Genomic DNA, 17,760 nt, shown 5'->3' with positions numbered 1-17,760 from the left:
AGCATTACATTTAAAAGGTTTTTTTGTTTAAATTTGTTACCTTGATTGGATATTATTCATTTAGGATTTATTTTCATCAAACCAAAACATTCACAGCATATAGTCCAGAAGGGCCTTACACCAGGTAAACCCAGACTACTGACTGCCTGAGGTTTAGCCATTTCTCATCTTCTGTAAACTGGGTATTTCTGATGGGGTTTCATTCGTTTGTTTCTTTTTTTTTTCTAATCAGACAAGACTGGAGAGGTATTTTTCCAGACTACAGTAAGCATGAGGAAAGACTTGTTTCTTTAAACAGGTTCACCAGGAAAACAGTGGTTGCTAAGGCCACTGATCTTATACACAGTTGTACATTAACCTTGAGGTACTACTATAGATGAGATACATAGATGAGGCATGGAAATTAGCCTTAACCATTTACACAAGGCTACTGCTCCACTTCAGCTTTATCTTTCATCTTCAAAAAGATCATTGGGAATTAAAATGATAGTCAAACTTTATAGCTTGAAACCACTAACTGGAACAGAAAGAAACTTTTGCAGGAACTGCAGCAGCAAGTAAGTAAATGAGAAGAATGTTTCAAAAATAAGTTGGCTAGAATAAACAAATTAAAAAATCTATTCTATTTTTATTTACATTCATTGTTTATAATAAACACAGCCAGTATTTAACAGATTACAGGTTATTTCTGAAAATTTCCCTTTGCCTACATCAAAATACAGGAGGAATCCAAATTATTTGTCAAATTTACTTTTATGTTTCCTAGCCTATTACCTCAGTGTCACCTTTGACTTGGCTGGAATTTAAGCACAGACATCCTGATTGTGTCTTGATGAAGCTTATAATATCTTTTCCTTCTCACCTCAGTAACTATATTCTTGCTCCAATTAATACCCTTCCAAGAGACTATTCCAATCACTACTTTTCTAGTAGATGTCTTTAGATGTCATGCTTATCTTAAGCCCTCTTTGTGGTTCCCCCTTTTCTTTTGCAAGACTTGCTCTTATAGTATGCGCTCTTCCTAGGCTATCTCCAGTCAACTTCTCATTCTTCAGATACACTTGTTCTGCCAGTGACATCAATGTTTACCACCCACTTGTTACATTTCATACAAACACTTCTGTGCTTCCACTTATGCTGTAGGTAGTGCTTGCAGCTCCTTGCAAGTAGCCATACAGAAGCTAACTCATCCCTTCCTGAAATGCTTCCTTTAGTTCTCCTGGCAGTGATGCCTATAAAATATCCAAGGGCATCACAGGGTTTGCTGAAAATGCTGTCATTCCAGCTGACCAACACTGCCTGATTGCAGTTTTTATTTCCTCCCTCTTTCCTCCATCCATCTCACTATTCACTTCTTACGTTTCAGATTGCAAGCTCTTATGTTTTAGACTGCAAGCTTTTTAGAGCTGAGGCAAACTTTTTGGTCATTTTATGTATATGGCCTAAAATTTGCTGAAAACCAGGGGCTCTTGCTATACTGACAGTTGTAACAAGAATAGAAAATAAAAACAAAACTAGCCTTAGGCATTTCTAACTAGCACACTTACAGTAAAAGCAGGTTTTTTTTTTTAACGTAAGGCACCTCATTGGCACCATTTTCACCCCCCATGTGTTTGCTCATACAGCATTCTCCACAGAATACTCAAAAAATATTAGTCTGAGTCCCACCCTATCACCCACATACCTTGCTCCTGACTTTCCTGTCCACTAAAAGCAAACTGTAAGTCTTAGACAGAATTTTGCCAACCTGTTCTTGGAGCTTCTTTATGAAGAACCTTAGCTCCCAGTCCTAATTGCTCAAGTGTGTTTTGATCAAAAGAAAGCCACGGGGATAAAATATTCAGCGTCATATACTAATACACATTTTGTGCTTTCCAGTAACAGTTTTTCCACAAAACATGGTCAATTTGTTTTTGTAGAGTACTTAATTCTACACACAATGAGTACTCAGTGACTGAAATCAGTGCCTGGTAGGAGGACAATGGGCTACTTAAACCAACTTTTAATAATCTTTATGAAGATCTGTAATTTTACTTCTAGTGTTAACAAAAGAAGATGAAATTATTAAAATTCCATTACTTGTCCAGATCCCAGATTTTTGAAACACCTTCACATAGATATGTCTTGCATGTATTAATCATCTGATTAGTGATTTTAAGAAGAAGAGATGTCATGCACTCTGATGTATTATAGTATAGTGATGTACAGTAGATCATACAGACAGTATTCATTAAACTGGGTATGTATTCCATCATCGTTACCTACAACAGGAAGAAAATAGGAAAGTCAGCAATTCAAGTTTCCTAAAAATTAATACAACAGAAAATATGACAGCTCTGGGAATATGTTTGCCAGTGGATAAACATCTTTTTTACTGTAACACATTCTTCTTGCATATATGTCATTATGAACTGAACCATCCAATTCATTTGTAGGAGCCTAAGAAACTATGACCAAGATTAAAAAGTAGGGAATGGGTAATGAGTAAATGAACAGGTCTTCTTCCAGACTTAGACTTCCCAGAGTTAAAACAGAGGCTGTACTCATTTTGGCAATGGCCTCAAGTATATGAAGGTGCTGTAGCCTGCTCTGCAAAGAAACATGCTACCTGAGGAAAAGAAGTCATACACTGCTACACAAAAAAAAAGTAGGAAGGCTGTAGGAAGATCAAGAAGAGGAAAGTTGGCCTTTGTTCATTTTGCCTAGATCTATACAGAAGAGAAATGCAGAAGAGAGAGGCAAGGCAACAATTACCTTTCTTTTACTGAGGACACTACACTACAGAGTTTTCTGTCCCACAGAAATGCATGCAAGCCAGATATACTGATAACCCAGAACAAAAGACAGTGAATGCTCTAGAAAAGGATAAACAAAGTATGGTATCTTAAAGTCAAGCCCAATATGGCAGAAGTGTGAATAATTGCAGAATAAAAATGGTGTAAAATAGCACATTGGATTCAGACCTCAAGCTTTGAAACTAATTATTTAGAAAAATTGTAAGCAGCTGGATTATGTGTGAATCTTACGCATAAAATCTGTAAGTACAATCCACTAATGCCAAAGGAGTTAAGCTGTCTGCTAATCATTAAGCATAATAGTTAAATACTGAAAGCAGAAATATCATCCTTTCAGCAGCAAAAGCCTTTACTTTCTTTTCTGAATATCACACAAGTGCCTTTAGAGAACTACTTACAGGTGAAACTTTGGCAAGTGGACCAAAAAATTTATCCAATGTATATAAATATCTCACGTTGTCTTTAGCTTCATTGGCAGCAATTGTTATACTGCCATCCTGAAGGAAGAAAAAATAAAGAGAATTAATACTGCTAAAATTTACTGAATAGGTTCTTGCTCTTTTGCAGTGCATGACTATGATTCCATCTTGCAAGCATTTTCTCATGTAAGTGCTCCCAAATAACATATTTCTTCCTTACATAAGAAACAATCACTTTTGCACGCAAAAACTGGTAAGATCTACCAGGGAACATTTATGTAATTCCTTAGTTAGATCCCCAAAGTTTTTCTTTCCTGATGGAAGTACAACAGTATGGTTTTAATAATCTTACATTTTAGAATGGTTTTAGCATGGTATTAATTCTACAGAACTTAAACAAGAACCCTAAGATGTACAAGAGTGTTTCCCATCCTTGTTTTAATAAATATTTGTTAGGGAAAATGAGTTCACAACTAATGTGTGTATATCCTGCTGTTCATGACAGCTATCCAGTACTTAGGAGGCAATGCTGTAAGAAAGAAATCTAGTTTATCATCCTTGGTTTGGCATCCAGAGTACTGACACTCTCATCTAAATTCCATTTATCATAAAAGTCTGCAAATATGTTAAGCATAAAATCAAAAACTCAGTAAGGTAACACTGTTTTCCTGGTCTACTATCAAAACAGATTACCTTTTTTTAAATGCTGGAAGATCCACATTATATATTTAAGGGGGTCTTACTAGCTGTACATGGCCTACAGCTTATTTTCTGGCTTGTCTACAATTTTGACTGACAAGTTTACATTACAAATATCCACTTATCTGAAGTAGCAGTTATGCTACAAAAAGCCAGCTATCAATAATTCTAAAAGCAGGATGATGAACCTTCAGACATTTCTAGAATTGGCCTGTACAGTGTACAGCACGAGGGAGACAGAAAATTGTTGCACTGCTCCATTGCTTTACTTTTGCACAACCATTCTGCCATGATGATAATGAAAGGTGCATTATGGAAGCATTGACTTCAAGTTATCTATTTAACTTCAGAATCATTGGTATTGTATGTTTTAACAAATGGATAATAAACTGCAGTTCAAAACCAGCATAAACATTCAAAACTATGTTTAGCATTGTTTTCAGTTCTGTATTACAAATACAATACTGTATTCATTTAGAACTTTTAATAAAACATAGCAATTACCAGCTCTTTCCACTGCTTTAATGTCTTTGATCTTGCTGCCTGAAGAATACTTATAATTTTCTTTACTCTTGAACTCCTGATCTCATCTAAAAGGCTTTGAAGAAAGAAACACATTTAATTCTCTCTTTGGAATAAAAGTTTACTTTTAAAAAAAAAAAAAAATGTGCCGTTTTGGTTTTTTTTTAACACTGTGAGAGATAATGCAGGGATTTAACCTGTTGAATGATGACATTCTTGTCTTCCAGTATTCCAGCTCCGCAGACGGACCAATGTCATCAGCTTCTCTTCTCATTTGTTCACTCTCGACTATAACCTGTTTGAGCTGTTTGATCCAAATCATCACCAGTTCTTCAAGTTTCTCAGTGACCTCTGTGTTACTGCCTTCAAAATTATAGAATGGGACAGTCTCATAAGCACTATTATGTGTGTGGTTTTCTGCTTGTATTTAGTAAGTAAAGGTTATTTCACATTCTTCTCTTTCTGCCTCTGCAGCCTATTCCTTATTAAAGAATGGACACCATTAGTAATAGTCACAAGTAACCCCACTATAATGTGTAAGTCAGCAAATCCTTTAGATTGCCCTAGCAGATGAAAGAGTCAAGTTCACTTGGTACATTATATTTAGGAGTCATGGAGATTGTACTACTAAATGAATCTAAAGAACTTGTCCAGCTATATAACATTATTGTCTTAAGAGTCAGTAGTAGTTCTGTGGATGCTGTCTTGTCTTGGTTAATGGAGGGTTGAGAGGGATTGCTGAAGTATGGCATTAATACTCTGAAAATCCATGTGGTGATAAGAAGTGGTGGAAAGCTATTGTTCAAAGAGACACAGCTACTCTTTTTCTCACACATATATATATATATACATGTAATTTTTAATAAATACATCTTTCCTGACTCACAGCCCTCAGAGACAGACTTAATATTGAACAGGGTTTTCTTAGTATCAAAGAAAGTGAAGACTATACACACTGGTAGATGCTTCACTCAGCAACTACTTGGCCAGCAAACTTGGAGGAACAGAGGACACTGCATACATGATATGCCAAGGAACTACCTAATACTTTAAGATTTATGAATTAAAGGATAGGAGAATGATTAATGATTTTATGACTACAGAGTCAGAAACTTGGCAAGAGTAAGCAGAAAAATGCATACAGTTCAGGAAGATGAATTAATTCTTCAAAGTAAATTTTAACTAATGATATAACATTTATTTAATAAGCAGCATCACTGTGCTCCCTTTGCCATAGAAATTACTCACCTGCAGTTATGTAGTCAGATGGGTTCTGTAAGTTGCTGACATAAACATCAATATCCACTTTTGTGAGATGAATTTTATCTTCTATATTCTGTCTTGATGATGACAAAATACCCACAAATTTATCCACTGAGTACAGAAAGTCTTGTATCTGGCTGTTCTTCAAACCTTCTTTCACAGCTCCCCAGTTCTGATTATTTTATGATTTATGAAAAAAAAAAAATCATAAAAGTAAAAGTGTGCCAGTATATATTTATCTGTATGCCCTTTAAAACACATTCATCTATACTATAACGTAAATAAAGTGTGCACTGATGTAATTATTCTGCTACACAAGAAGAAACAAACAAGCAAGACGATCTCAAGAAATAAAAATGTCTCCCTGCTCTCACTTTCTTCACACTGAATTGATGTCTTTTTTTTTTTTTCAGTCTGAACAGAGAAGAGTATCTACTCTCCCTTCCTGCTCCTGAAAATGGTAGCATATGGTAACAGCATACGACAACATCATTCTTGACAGACACTGAGCTTCATTATATATCCTGCCTCTAATGTATACTTCTGGAGGCAACAGAACCAACTGTGATGCTTTGTGAGTGCCACAGAACAAGGACAACTCAAAGAAGCTGGATACTTTGATTGTGATAGAGTGCTTGCTGCCCACACTCCAGAATAAAATCAAATACCAATGCCTTGTCCTGCCAGAAGGATTTGACTCTTCTTTCATTGCCAGCTTAATCTAGTTTTAATAAAGTCGCTGCAATTTTACCTTATTATGGCTGCTATGCTATGTTCTCCTTTGTCATGAGCATTACAGCTGGTGCTATTGCTTGAAAATAAACCATATGAAATTCAAACATACAAATTGAATGAGTCCCACAAATATCCTATATTAGACTTTTATCTTTTTGTATCCTCTGTTATGTTCAATTGATGCACAAATAGAATAGAAGCAGCCACTTGCCTTAATTCCACATGTTCTTGAGAAGAAGACTAGCTATTTGATTACCTGTTGTGATTTAAGTGCTGGTATCATGATTTGGGACAAGAAAAAATCCAGGCCCTGAAGAATATTTCCATTAGTACAATCAAATATGCCAAAATTCACCTCCTTTGGGAAGAAACAAAAATTAGCAGAGTGCATGTGAACTTCTCCAACATTATACTATCTGAATGAAATTCAGACATGGAAGACATTATATATTTAGTCCACAACTACATAGGTTACATGAAATTCAGCTACTGAATTTGGATTGGACATAGACTAAAATTCAATTGGAAGTTCCCAGACTTGCCTTTATGTTTGAGTCACTGGAAGAGTCTGTCCCGTATTGTAGCAACACTCCAGTGAACAATTAAAATTAAGCATTTAACATCAATGCATTCATTAATCTTAAGACAATAATATGTCTGTATTTCCTTTTTAGAGAAAGAGCTTCCATCTACAATAAATGCCTAAAAAAAGGACAACAAATATATCAGGCAAGAAATGCCTCTCTTGGTTGCACCATTTTCTCCAGTTCATTGTTGATGAACTTAAGCTTAGGAAGCACTTCTTCACTGACAGGTGGTCAAACACAGGAAAAGGCTTCCTAAAGACATGGTCAATCCTCAAAGCCTGCCAGTGTTTAAGAAGCATTTGGACAATGTCCTTCACAACACGCTTGAACTTGGTCAGTCCTGAAGTGGTCAGGCATTGGGACCAGATAATCATTGCAGGTCTCTTCCAAATAGTCAATGAACATGAGCCAGCAGTATGCACTCGCAGCTCAGAAAACCAACCATATCCTGGGCTGTGTCACCAGCAGCGTGACCAGCAGGTTGAAGGAGGTGATCCTGCCCCTCTACTCTGCTCTCATGAGACCTCACTTGGAGTATTGTGTACAGTTCTGGTGTCCTCAACATAAAAAAGACACGGAGCTGGTGGAACAAGTCTAGAGGAGAGCCAGGAGGATGATCGGGGGCTGGAGCACCCCCCGTATGAAGACAGGCTGAGAAAGTTGGGGCTGTTCAGCCTGGAGAAGAGAAGGCTGTGTGGAGACCTCATAGCAGCCTTCCAGTATTTGAAGGGGGCCTACAAGGATGCTGGAGAGGGACTCTTTGCCAGGGACTGTAGTGATAGGGCAAGGGTAATGGTCTTCAACCCTTATCAGTGTGAAGACCGGCTGACTGAAAATCAGGGCTTGTTTTACCTTCAATAGCTTCTAAAAATACTGCCTCTCATACAGAATAAAGTTGAATGAGAGCTACATGACAGCCCCTGCAAAAAGGCAATTACCAGAGAACCACAGAGAGAAGCCACCAAGGCAGCTAACTGAAGAGTTTGGACAAACATTCTGACAGGTATTCAACTGAAACAGCACAGCAGGACTGACAGGGCACGAGAACTGGAAGAGTGCTAGACATTACTTTTTCACCTCTGGATAACATATTTGTAAAAATATTGTTATAAAGCAAGTGGCTGAGAATAACGGAAGTATTAATTTCCATGACTGCAGCTGGAGAACAAATTTACTACAGCTTTGGCCTGCTCAAATGGAACACATCAACCTATTAGTGACTAATAAGGAGAAAAATCTGTACAGCATAAAAATGAAGGCATCAATATTTTTGAGCATATTATTTCAGGCTTATTACTTTTTTTTTTTTTTTAATGTTAATGTCTATTCTTAGTTGTTAGTGTCTGGATGATCTTTTATTGCAAGTATTTCCCAAGAACATGAGTCTCTCTGAAAGTCAGTAAAGTCTGTTACAGGTACTTTCTTTATACACAGCTAAAGCTACTAGGGGCAGGAAAACCTTGCTTCAGTTAGTTTCAACTACGATCTTTATTTCAACAGATGCAGTTATTTAAATGCAGCATTTACATTATTTAGGCTCATTATTTAAAAGAAAAAGTCCCGGTTTCAGTCTTTATTCCCTATTGCCGTTAAGATACATGTTTTAATGACTGATTAATAATTAATTTTTATTAATTAAAATTTTGGTTTTAGTAATAATATTGCAGTTGCTAATGTCCAAATCATTAGGCCATTACTTTATCATAAATACTTATTCAGATGAAAAGAATTTCTATTAAACAGAACTAGACATTTTCGTGAAAGCATTCTGACCCCAGTTGCATGAATAAAGGTCTAAGAAAATATTAAGTAGACTGCAATAACTGCATGATTTTGGTCTTACTTGGGAAACATTTGACACAGTTACAACTTTCTCTGATATCCTTAGGAAAAACGCACAAGTTCCTGTGAGGTCCTGTAAAAAGGACAAAATGCATATGGTTAGAAAGAATACATGTGTACAGTAAAAATAATTTACTTAAAAATGTGCTGAAAATAAAATTGTAAAAAATATATTACTTAAAAAGGTAGTGAACTATTTGTAGGATATTTGAAAATATGTCCCTCCCAAATCAAATCCTTTTTCTCCGTCTGACATAAGAAAGTCAAAATGCTCTTTTGGGCAAACCAGTTCAGTACTGCATCTCTACCAAGAAAATGAGGTGCAGGGACAGCTCATAAGCTAGGCTGTTTCCTGGGCTCCATTCCTCTTGTATTTCCTGAGTACCTGTGATCATTGTATGACAGCTGGTAGATGACATATTCCTGTCTAGCAATTTTAGTATTCATTTATGGACCTATCCATGAGATTGACTAATCCCTTTCAGAATCTGCCAACATCTATTCACTAAAAAGCTCTAAAGATATCCTCAGCTTTCAAACACTGAAATTACTTTTCATAGATACTTAGATCAGCATGGAACATCTTAGAATGACATTTAATTTTTTTAAAAAGGAACTTAAAAGATTACTAAAAATGCCTGATCCAAATACATTTTAACATGTATTTTCATCTTTTTGATGGACTGACATAATGTCAAAGTTTCAAATCAGTACTGCAACAATACTTATTTTAATCTATTAAATCTAATAATAATTCAACTATAATAAATATGAAAAGCCATTCCAATTGGTGAAATTGGCAGAGGAATCAACCTCACTTCTCCTCTGAAAGAAAGAAGGAATTCTTCAGCTATGTCTTTTCTTACATAACAATGTTAATATACGCTCATTGGGGGGGGAACATCACTATGTCGTATTCAAAGAAAATTGTATATGGTACACCTGATTCCCCCCAGAAGAGATGGAAAGAAAGAAATTAATCCGAAATCTTACTCACTACTCTGAATACGTGCTGAATAATGCTTAGACATTACAGTCAGGAGGTCATTGTAAGAATTTGAATGCAATAAAGGAATTATTAAAGGCATTTCTGGAGTAACGTGCAGTATAATAATATGAAAGGAAATAATACAAAATCGAGAACTGCACTTTTAAGCTAGAAGTGCACAAGCACTGGAAAAATGCTTAACCTGCAGTCATTAACAAAAATGCTAGGATCTGCAAATTTTTGACAAGGGTTTATTTGACCTGCACTCCTCTCAAATGGCCAAATCCACTAATCATTATTTCTTTATAGATGAATTACAGCCTCTGCTCCCATTATAAGAACATGGACTAAGTACTTAAATACCTATCCAAGAATTACAAAAAGCTGTTTAACACTGAACAACTGTTAGTTTTTTTCAATATTTTATTTTTCAAATGTCATCTAATGAATTTTTTCAACCATACCTCAGTAGAACCCATGGTAATAAATAACTTCTTCTGAAGCAAACTGTTTGTTGACCCATCCGACCTCAATGAGGCATTCAACTTCTGCTAGTAATTAAATTATAAACAAAAGGTTAATAAAACTATTATCATACAAATACCTCATCGTATTTGAGTATTTGAATTATAACTAAGCTTATTCTGAATCAGTGAGGTTGCCTTTATCTGGAGAATAAGCTCTGCATGAATCTCACAGTCCCTTATTAACAGCTTCATAGCCCTGTTCTTTGAGAAAAAAATCAAAGAAGAAGAGGGCAAAAAATTATCAGAAAATAAAATGAAATTAAATCTGAAGTGTTTTCCAGAGCAGCTCTCTCTTTTGCAGCCATTGGTCCCTCTCTACTGAGATGTATCTTCAAACTCTTCTCTTTGAAGCAACAATAAAGTCTTCCGCCTAATTTTCTGTCACACACTTCGGAAAATAATCTGTTGAAACTTGGAAGAATGTAACAGAAAATAATGTGAAAGAAGCCTCAGGCCTCTTCATAAAAAGTCAAGTGTTCAGCTCCTGCTAGACTAAATATGTGATGTATGATACACAGTGGTGGCTCCCCATTTCCACCCCAAACCAGCATCTTCTAACCCCTGTGCACAGTCTCAAGTGAAAAACACACCCAACCTGGAGAGAGATGAGGAGCACTGAAGAAAGCATTTTTGATAACTCTTGGTAAGAACATGTTTACTAGGTCAGGACAACAGTCTGCCCTAGCCAGTATTTTGTCTCCAAGAGTGACCAAAAATGGGGAAGAACATGGCAAGCATGTATGATACTGCCATTGAGTAATCTCCAATTCTCCAATATGTTTGCAACCAATCTGTTCACAAAACAGTCAATTTAATGAGATCTCTTGGCTCATCAGGATGCAGTGAAAGATGCTAGAGATGGCATTCATACATTCCATCAGACACATTTTTTTATGCTATGCTGCTTTTGCAACAAAATTTTCAAAAATTGGTATTTTAATGGTTAAAAAGACCAAAATAAAACAAAATTAGATGCAGAAATTAAACATTCAACTTAATCCAAACTGGGCATTTATTTCTGGTTTTTCAGTTAAGGAAAATAATTTCAAGATTTTTAGTTTTATCTTAATTTAAGTCAGAGATCAATAGATTCATACCAGAAATATACATGCACAGTCCCAGAGAAAGGAAAAACTAATTAAACTGTTTTGACAGCTAAATTGATTCTGTGCTTTGTAAAGTCTTCAAGCACTTCCAGTACCACTCAAAGTTCTTTTAACTGATCTAGGTTATAACAAATCTGTAATTCATTTTTGCACTTAATTGAGGATTAAGCATTATCAACTGGTTTTCCTCCCCAGAAAGCCTCACCACATGGTGAGTTAGCTCACCCTCATGTCTCCTCAATGACATCACCTGAAAGGACTGAGGAAGGACTTCTACAGTTCAGGAAGCTCACACAGTCACATTAGGCAATTTCAAGGTCACTTAGCACCTTCTGATATCACACACTCAGCGGAAGCTGAACAATGATTGTGCTTTTTATGAAGAGGCTTCTCCTCAGAATTGAAGGGGAGAGAAATACATCTTGGGAACCACAAGTTTTCCAAGTTTAAGATGATATTCCACAGAACAGGACATGAACATGAAGGCACCTTACTTTAGAAAGAAATTGCATTATTTTTCACCTTCTTGAATGACTTTGTCCATAGTGCAGGTGGTGCAGTTCAAAACAAAAGGAGAAGACAAAATGGTTCTTATACATATAATACTTCTGCTCTCTAATTCAGTATTTTTAAACTCTGAATACTGTGAACATTGCCTCACTTCATAATTTTTGAAGTTTGGATTTTTACTTCGGCCATTTTTAATAAAACCAGTATCAAACCATGCCACAAGGCATTTTCCTGTTTTCATGTAAACCAGGATGGCAATATATAAACATGTGTGTTCTTTCCCCACTGGCAAGCATAGCAAAAATAATCTCTGTTAAGATTTTCTGAATTTTGCAACAGTCATATTAATTTCTTTAAAATGCAATTTTGCTTTTGCAAAAATAATAACAGAAACATACCTGCAATACATCTTGATGAAAGAAGAGCAACTTTTTAATCCCACTAGGGGCAAAGAACTGTTCTATAAGTTGAAACTAGAAAAAAAATTACAATTGTAGTTAATTGTGAAGTAGTTTCAAAAACTGGAAATTATGGTAATACATTTAATAATAATAACAACAACATTAATTTATTATTTACCTTGTCATCAGAAATAACAGCCTCCTCCACTTGCTGCTCACTTAAGCCTATCCCATATGCTAATCTTGATATCAAATACTTGTATCTTTCATCTATCTGAGCTCTTCTCTCTTCTTTGGTGACTTTGGCTTGCTTGGCTAGTTCTTTCCTAGTTTCACTGGAAAGTACTATACTTTTCTTGCCAGTTGTCTAGAAAACAAAAATTTGTCATAGAGAGATTCTTTTTCCTCACTTAAAGATTGTATTTTATAATGTTGGTCTTTAAGCTGGTTTCATAAACTACTTCAGGCAGAAACATAAAAAAAAAAATAATCTAAGAAATGCAGAGGGAAAAGATCAGTAATAACTAATTTGTTGGGCCAGAATTATTTCTCAATGGAAATAAATAAAACAAATCCACTATAAAAACAGTCACCACTGGAACAAGTATACAATTTATGCTTAATATGTAGGTCATATAATGTTAGTAGCAGAAAGATAAAGAAGGAATTCTATGTAGCCAAAGGATTTTTTCACATCTTCATAATAGCATGAACAAGACTAAAAACAGATATGGTGAATAACATTCTTGAAACAACAATCTTCAGAAGCCATGCAAAAAAAATAAAGATTAGGGGGAAAAAGTCCCCACTGAGCATTTCCTTCTACACAAATCTCCCACTGATGTGAGTATCTGAAGTCTGGGGATGTCTGGAGGGTCTCCACACATCACAATTTTTATTGGAGAGAAAAGATAAATTGCATCATCTTCCCAGTACCCTAAACTAGGACTTGTAACTGATCAATCCTGATTTATTCATGGATTAAAAAAACAAAAATCTGGATGACATCCAGTCAGTCTTCTATCACCTCTGGCTCCATGCCAATAGCTGGACCTTTTGTTTTGCATATGTCTGCCTTGATGCAGAATTACCTTTTTCAAATATTCTTAACCAATTTTATTTTTCATCTTGGCAAAGAAAGGGCATCAACCAGTGGATGATCAAAAAAAAAAAACCCCAAAGCCAAAATCCCAGCAACACACAGTGTGAGCACAGAATGTAAACGGCCTAACATTATATATGTTTTTGAGTAGTTCACTGTTCTTTTTCCTTGTAATTAACAGGCAATGAAGAAACTCAGTGCCCTCCAGTATGAGGACAAACGTTTGTCAATGAGGACTTCAAGAACAGTCTGTACAGAAGAAAATTTAACAGAAAAAAAGGTAGCTAGGTCACCACCTATTTTAGCATAAAGCACTTGCCGGAAGAACAGCAGTCAAAGGTGATACTGTGGCAGCAGAAGCTAGCTCAGTGCTCCTTGTCTTCAGTTCCCCTCCACGTCTACGATGCTTACTTTCTGCGTCTAGTTAAAAGAAGTGACAAATCTAATTATTCAGCCTCAGAAGCTGTTAGTGGGAAAAGGTGTCTTATAATGGCTTTTATCTCAAGTGCAATTCCAACAATCCCTACCAATAGCAATAGAGGCAAGAAAAAGCAATTTAAGGTACTAGCTTGAAGAAATCAGTTCTGGGAAAAAAACAGAGATTCTGAAATATTGCCACTTTTCACACTTGCTATTGTCACCTAGTTACTCCTCTTCTTTTACCTCATCTAAATTCTGATTGTCAGTCTCATGCACTTCTGACAAACTTGCTACTTACAGAAGCTTGCAAGACAATTGGAGCACATGGAGTATCTAAAGAATAAATACTGCTAGTACTTACAATAAAACCAAACCACGTATCATTAGAGTGTATAACCATCTTCTGCTGCTTGTTTAAGCCTCCTTATGAGGCTTTGAAGACCTTCAAGTTATGTAACAAAAAAATCTATTGCATGCCTTTGTTTTTCCTAGAAATTGGGATTTGAATATTTTGAAGTAATTTAAGTAACAAATAAGAGTGTTCATGTTTGCCTAAGTACTTATAACTTATTTCCAGTCAGGTGCCATTTCTCTTCTATCTCTTCTAAATATTTCAATTACAAAGCATTCCTAAATATTGCTTTATCTCTTCTTAAAAGAAAAATTATTTTAGTTAGCTTCAAAAAATATAATTATTTGCAAGCACTGAACAATGCTATTGTAATTGCTACAGGTTTGTTTTAGTCCAAGAAAAAGCACCAGTTTTATTTCTCAGAAGATGATATTTAGGTCCCATCCTTAAGAACAAATAGAATCCTCAGTGGAGCATGCAATAGTGCTAATCAGCAACTCACTAAAATTTCAGGAACTAATCTTAAACCTATTCTAAACAAATTATGAGATTGTGACTAATATTAATATTCCAATAGCATTGATTTTTTTTTTCTTATAGATTGCGTCTCTTTTTCCCTGATTATGGTGTATTACTCACAGAATCAAAGAATGGTTGAGAATGGAAGGGATCTCTGGAGGTCACCTGGTCCAACACCCCTGCCGAAGCAGGATCAGCTAGATCTGGTTTTCCAGGACCACATCCATACAGCTTCCAAGTATCTCCAGGAATGGAGAGAGTCTACAACTTCTCTGGGCAACCTGTGCCAGTGCTTGGTTACCCTCACAGTGAAAAAGCATTTCCTGATGATGTTCAGACAGGACCTGCAGCACTTCCATTTGCTATGGTCCTGCCACTGAATACCCCCAAAAATATCCTGGCTCCACCTTCTTTGCACCCTCCCTTCAGGTATTTATACACACTGATGAGAATCCCCCACTGATCCTCCTCTCCTCCAGGCCAACAGTCCCAGCTCTCTCAGACCCTCCTCACAGGAGAGATGCTCCAGTGCATTCATCACTTTCACGGCCCTTCACTGGACTCTCTCCAAGTATCTGTCCATGTCTGTTGTACTGAGCAGAACTGGACCAAGGATGCCAGGCAAGGCCTCACAAGTGCTGAGTGGAGAGGATGGATCATCTCCCTTGACCTGCTAGCAACAATCTTCCTCATCCAGCCCACAATATCATTAGCATTCTTGGCCACAAGGGCCCATTGCTACCTCACCTCCCATTTGGTGTCCACCAAGACCCCCAGGTTCTTCTCTGCCAAGCTGTTTTCCAGCTGGTCACACCCCGTCACGTACTGGTACCTGGGCTTATTCCTCCCCAGGTGCAGGACTTTGCACTTCCCCTGTTGAACCGCCTGAGGCTCCTTTCAGGCCAAGTCCCCAGCTTCTCCAGGTCCCTCTGGATGGCAGCACGATCCCCCAGTGTATCAGCCAACCCCTCCCAGTTACATGTCATCAGCAATCTTGCTAAGGGTACACTCTAACCCATCATCCAGATTACTAATGAAGGTGTTAAACAGGGACCCAGTATTGACTCCTGGGTTACATCTCTAGTTAACGGCTTCCATTGTGCCCCTGATCACCACCTTCTGGGTTTGCCTGTTCAGTTTTCGATCCATCTCACTGTGTGCTCAACCAGCTCACACTTCATTAGCTTCTCTATGAGAGGACTGAAGGTGAAATTAAAATTGTAACAGCTCAGCAGGGGTAATTTGTGACCCAAGAACAATCTGGCATGTAGAGCAAGAAGGTTCAATTGCAGAAGGGGTTAAAGGTGGCTGGAAGAAGTAATGCCGGAGACAGAACAACTCCCTATAAGGGTGTGTAGTTTCCTTTGGTAATAGGATAAACAGCCACAGCATTGTCTTGTAGCCATCCTGAAATCCAGGCTCATGGTCTACCTAGTCAAGCGTTTCTTCCATTGATGAATTCCTGATGACTGCTCCCAATCACCCTTTTTGCATTTCATGTGCCTGGAAATGGTACCTAGGATTAACTGCTCCATCACTTTCCCAGGGACTGAGGTGAGGCTGCCTAGCCTGTAGTTCCCCAGGTCCTCCTTCTTGGAGACAGGAGTGACATTTGCTTTCTTTCACACCTCAGTGTCGTGACTCTCTCCCAGTTGCCATGAGCATTCCAAAATTATTGAACACGGCCTTACAATGACATCAGCCAGATCCCTCTATGCTCGTGGGTGCATCCCATTGGGTCCTATGGGTTTACATATGCCCACTTATTCAATCTATTATTACAATATATTCCAGAAAAGAGATGCCATACTATAAACCATATTATAGAACATACCATACTATAGAATATGACTCATTTTAATGCCAGAAAAAATGGTTCTAATCATGTTACTATGATTCAACACTAGGAAATCTGCTAAGGGATCAGAGACGCACTGTGCATGACTTTGTAAATACATATATATATATATAAAAGCATTCATTTATATGTACATGTTTATTTATAAAGCTGAAAATTGCACATTGGAGTCCCTACACTAGCACATTCAAAATAGCACGTGCCCACCCAGTACACATAAGTACAAACTTGAAAACTGTCCTTAATTACTTTCCCATTTTGTTCCTGGATTTTTCTCCATACAAAGGCAACATGAAGTACTTAGTGTTATTTTCTTCCTTACCTTTTTTTATAGCAATGAGAGGTGGACAGAGATCGATGTTGGGTTTGGAAGAAAGCTGCACTGCTTTCAGTTGCTCTGATTCCTGCTGTGCAGAGTGACCAGGAGAGGAACTACACTCGAGAATTCCCCCTAACTCAGTCTCATCTCCCAGAGCCTCCTCCATTTCCACCACCATACGAAAAACAGCCTAAATCCACAATACAGAAGATGACCAGATAATGTTACACGGTAACCACCAACCACACTTTCAGTACTTTTATCCGTTACTGCACCTATATGACAGACTAGCAAAGAAAAGAAGAGAATATTCTCCATTTCTGGTTGCTAATTTAAAATCAGAAGATCTAAGCAGTTTACAAAGTGATAAAAGCTCCTGTCAGGATGCCTGTTACCAAAACTTTATTTCTAACTGCATAACTGCCATTTCCCTCTGATCAGCCTGCTGCAGTTAGGAACTCACACGTTGAGGGGCAGGTTAAGCTCCGTCTTACACGGCAGCCGCAGGTCCCACCGCAAAGCACTGCACACAGAGCGCGGCCGAAGCACTTGCTTTACCTGAAGCAGGCTTTAAAGCATTGATTGTTGCTGGCAGCTACTATAGCAACTTGTACACAAAACCAGTCCCCAGGAGGCACCTCGGCTGTCCCAGTTTCCCCCCGTATTCACCAACCCAATGCTGATGACACAGCTACTTGTCTTTTTAAATGCACCACAGTTCTTCTCAACATGTATACTAAATCCTAAACGAGCAGCTCCCCTGAGCCCCGGCGTTTCTGTTGTGCAGAGCCAGGGC

The 17,760-nt window shown here is 37.3% G+C and overlaps 1 protein-coding gene across 1 annotated transcript in view; it reads right to left on the bottom strand.

Annotated features, from left to right (window-relative positions):
* LOC133267073 (dynein axonemal heavy chain 5-like) overlaps positions 1–17,544 on the bottom strand; it is a 459,819-nt gene extending 442,275 nt beyond the window's left edge. The window contains exons 1-13 of the mRNA XM_061449003.1: positions 17,430–17,544; positions 16,968–17,154; positions 13,816–13,916; positions 12,573–12,761; positions 12,392–12,466; positions 10,315–10,398; positions 8,864–8,935; positions 6,690–6,791; positions 5,684–5,870; positions 4,633–4,798; positions 4,418–4,511; positions 3,194–3,292; positions 2,080–2,261 (exon numbers count right to left, since the gene is read on the bottom strand). Coding sequence (XP_061304987.1) covers positions 2,080–2,261; positions 3,194–3,292; positions 4,418–4,511; positions 4,633–4,798; positions 5,684–5,870; positions 6,690–6,791; positions 8,864–8,935; positions 10,315–10,398; positions 12,392–12,466; positions 12,573–12,761; positions 13,816–13,916; positions 16,968–17,142 — 1,526 coding nt within the window. The 5' untranslated portion in view covers positions 17,143–17,154; positions 17,430–17,544. The remainder of the gene's footprint in view (positions 1–2,079; positions 2,262–3,193; positions 3,293–4,417; positions 4,512–4,632; positions 4,799–5,683; positions 5,871–6,689; positions 6,792–8,863; positions 8,936–10,314; positions 10,399–12,391; positions 12,467–12,572; positions 12,762–13,815; positions 13,917–16,967; positions 17,155–17,429) is intronic.
* Between the last annotated feature and the right edge of the window lie 216 nt (positions 17,545–17,760).

This window comes from Pezoporus flaviventris, unplaced genomic scaffold (assembly GCF_033815535.1).
Source record: "Pezoporus flaviventris isolate CSIRO_AGI_PZ_B2104156 unplaced genomic scaffold, CSIRO_AGI_Pfla_v1 ptg000007l, whole genome shotgun sequence".
Lineage (NCBI taxonomy): Eukaryota > Metazoa > Chordata > Aves > Psittaciformes > Psittacidae > Pezoporus > Pezoporus flaviventris.
Note: the sequence above shows the minus strand (reverse complement) of the source record. Positions and strands in the feature narration are given on the sequence as shown.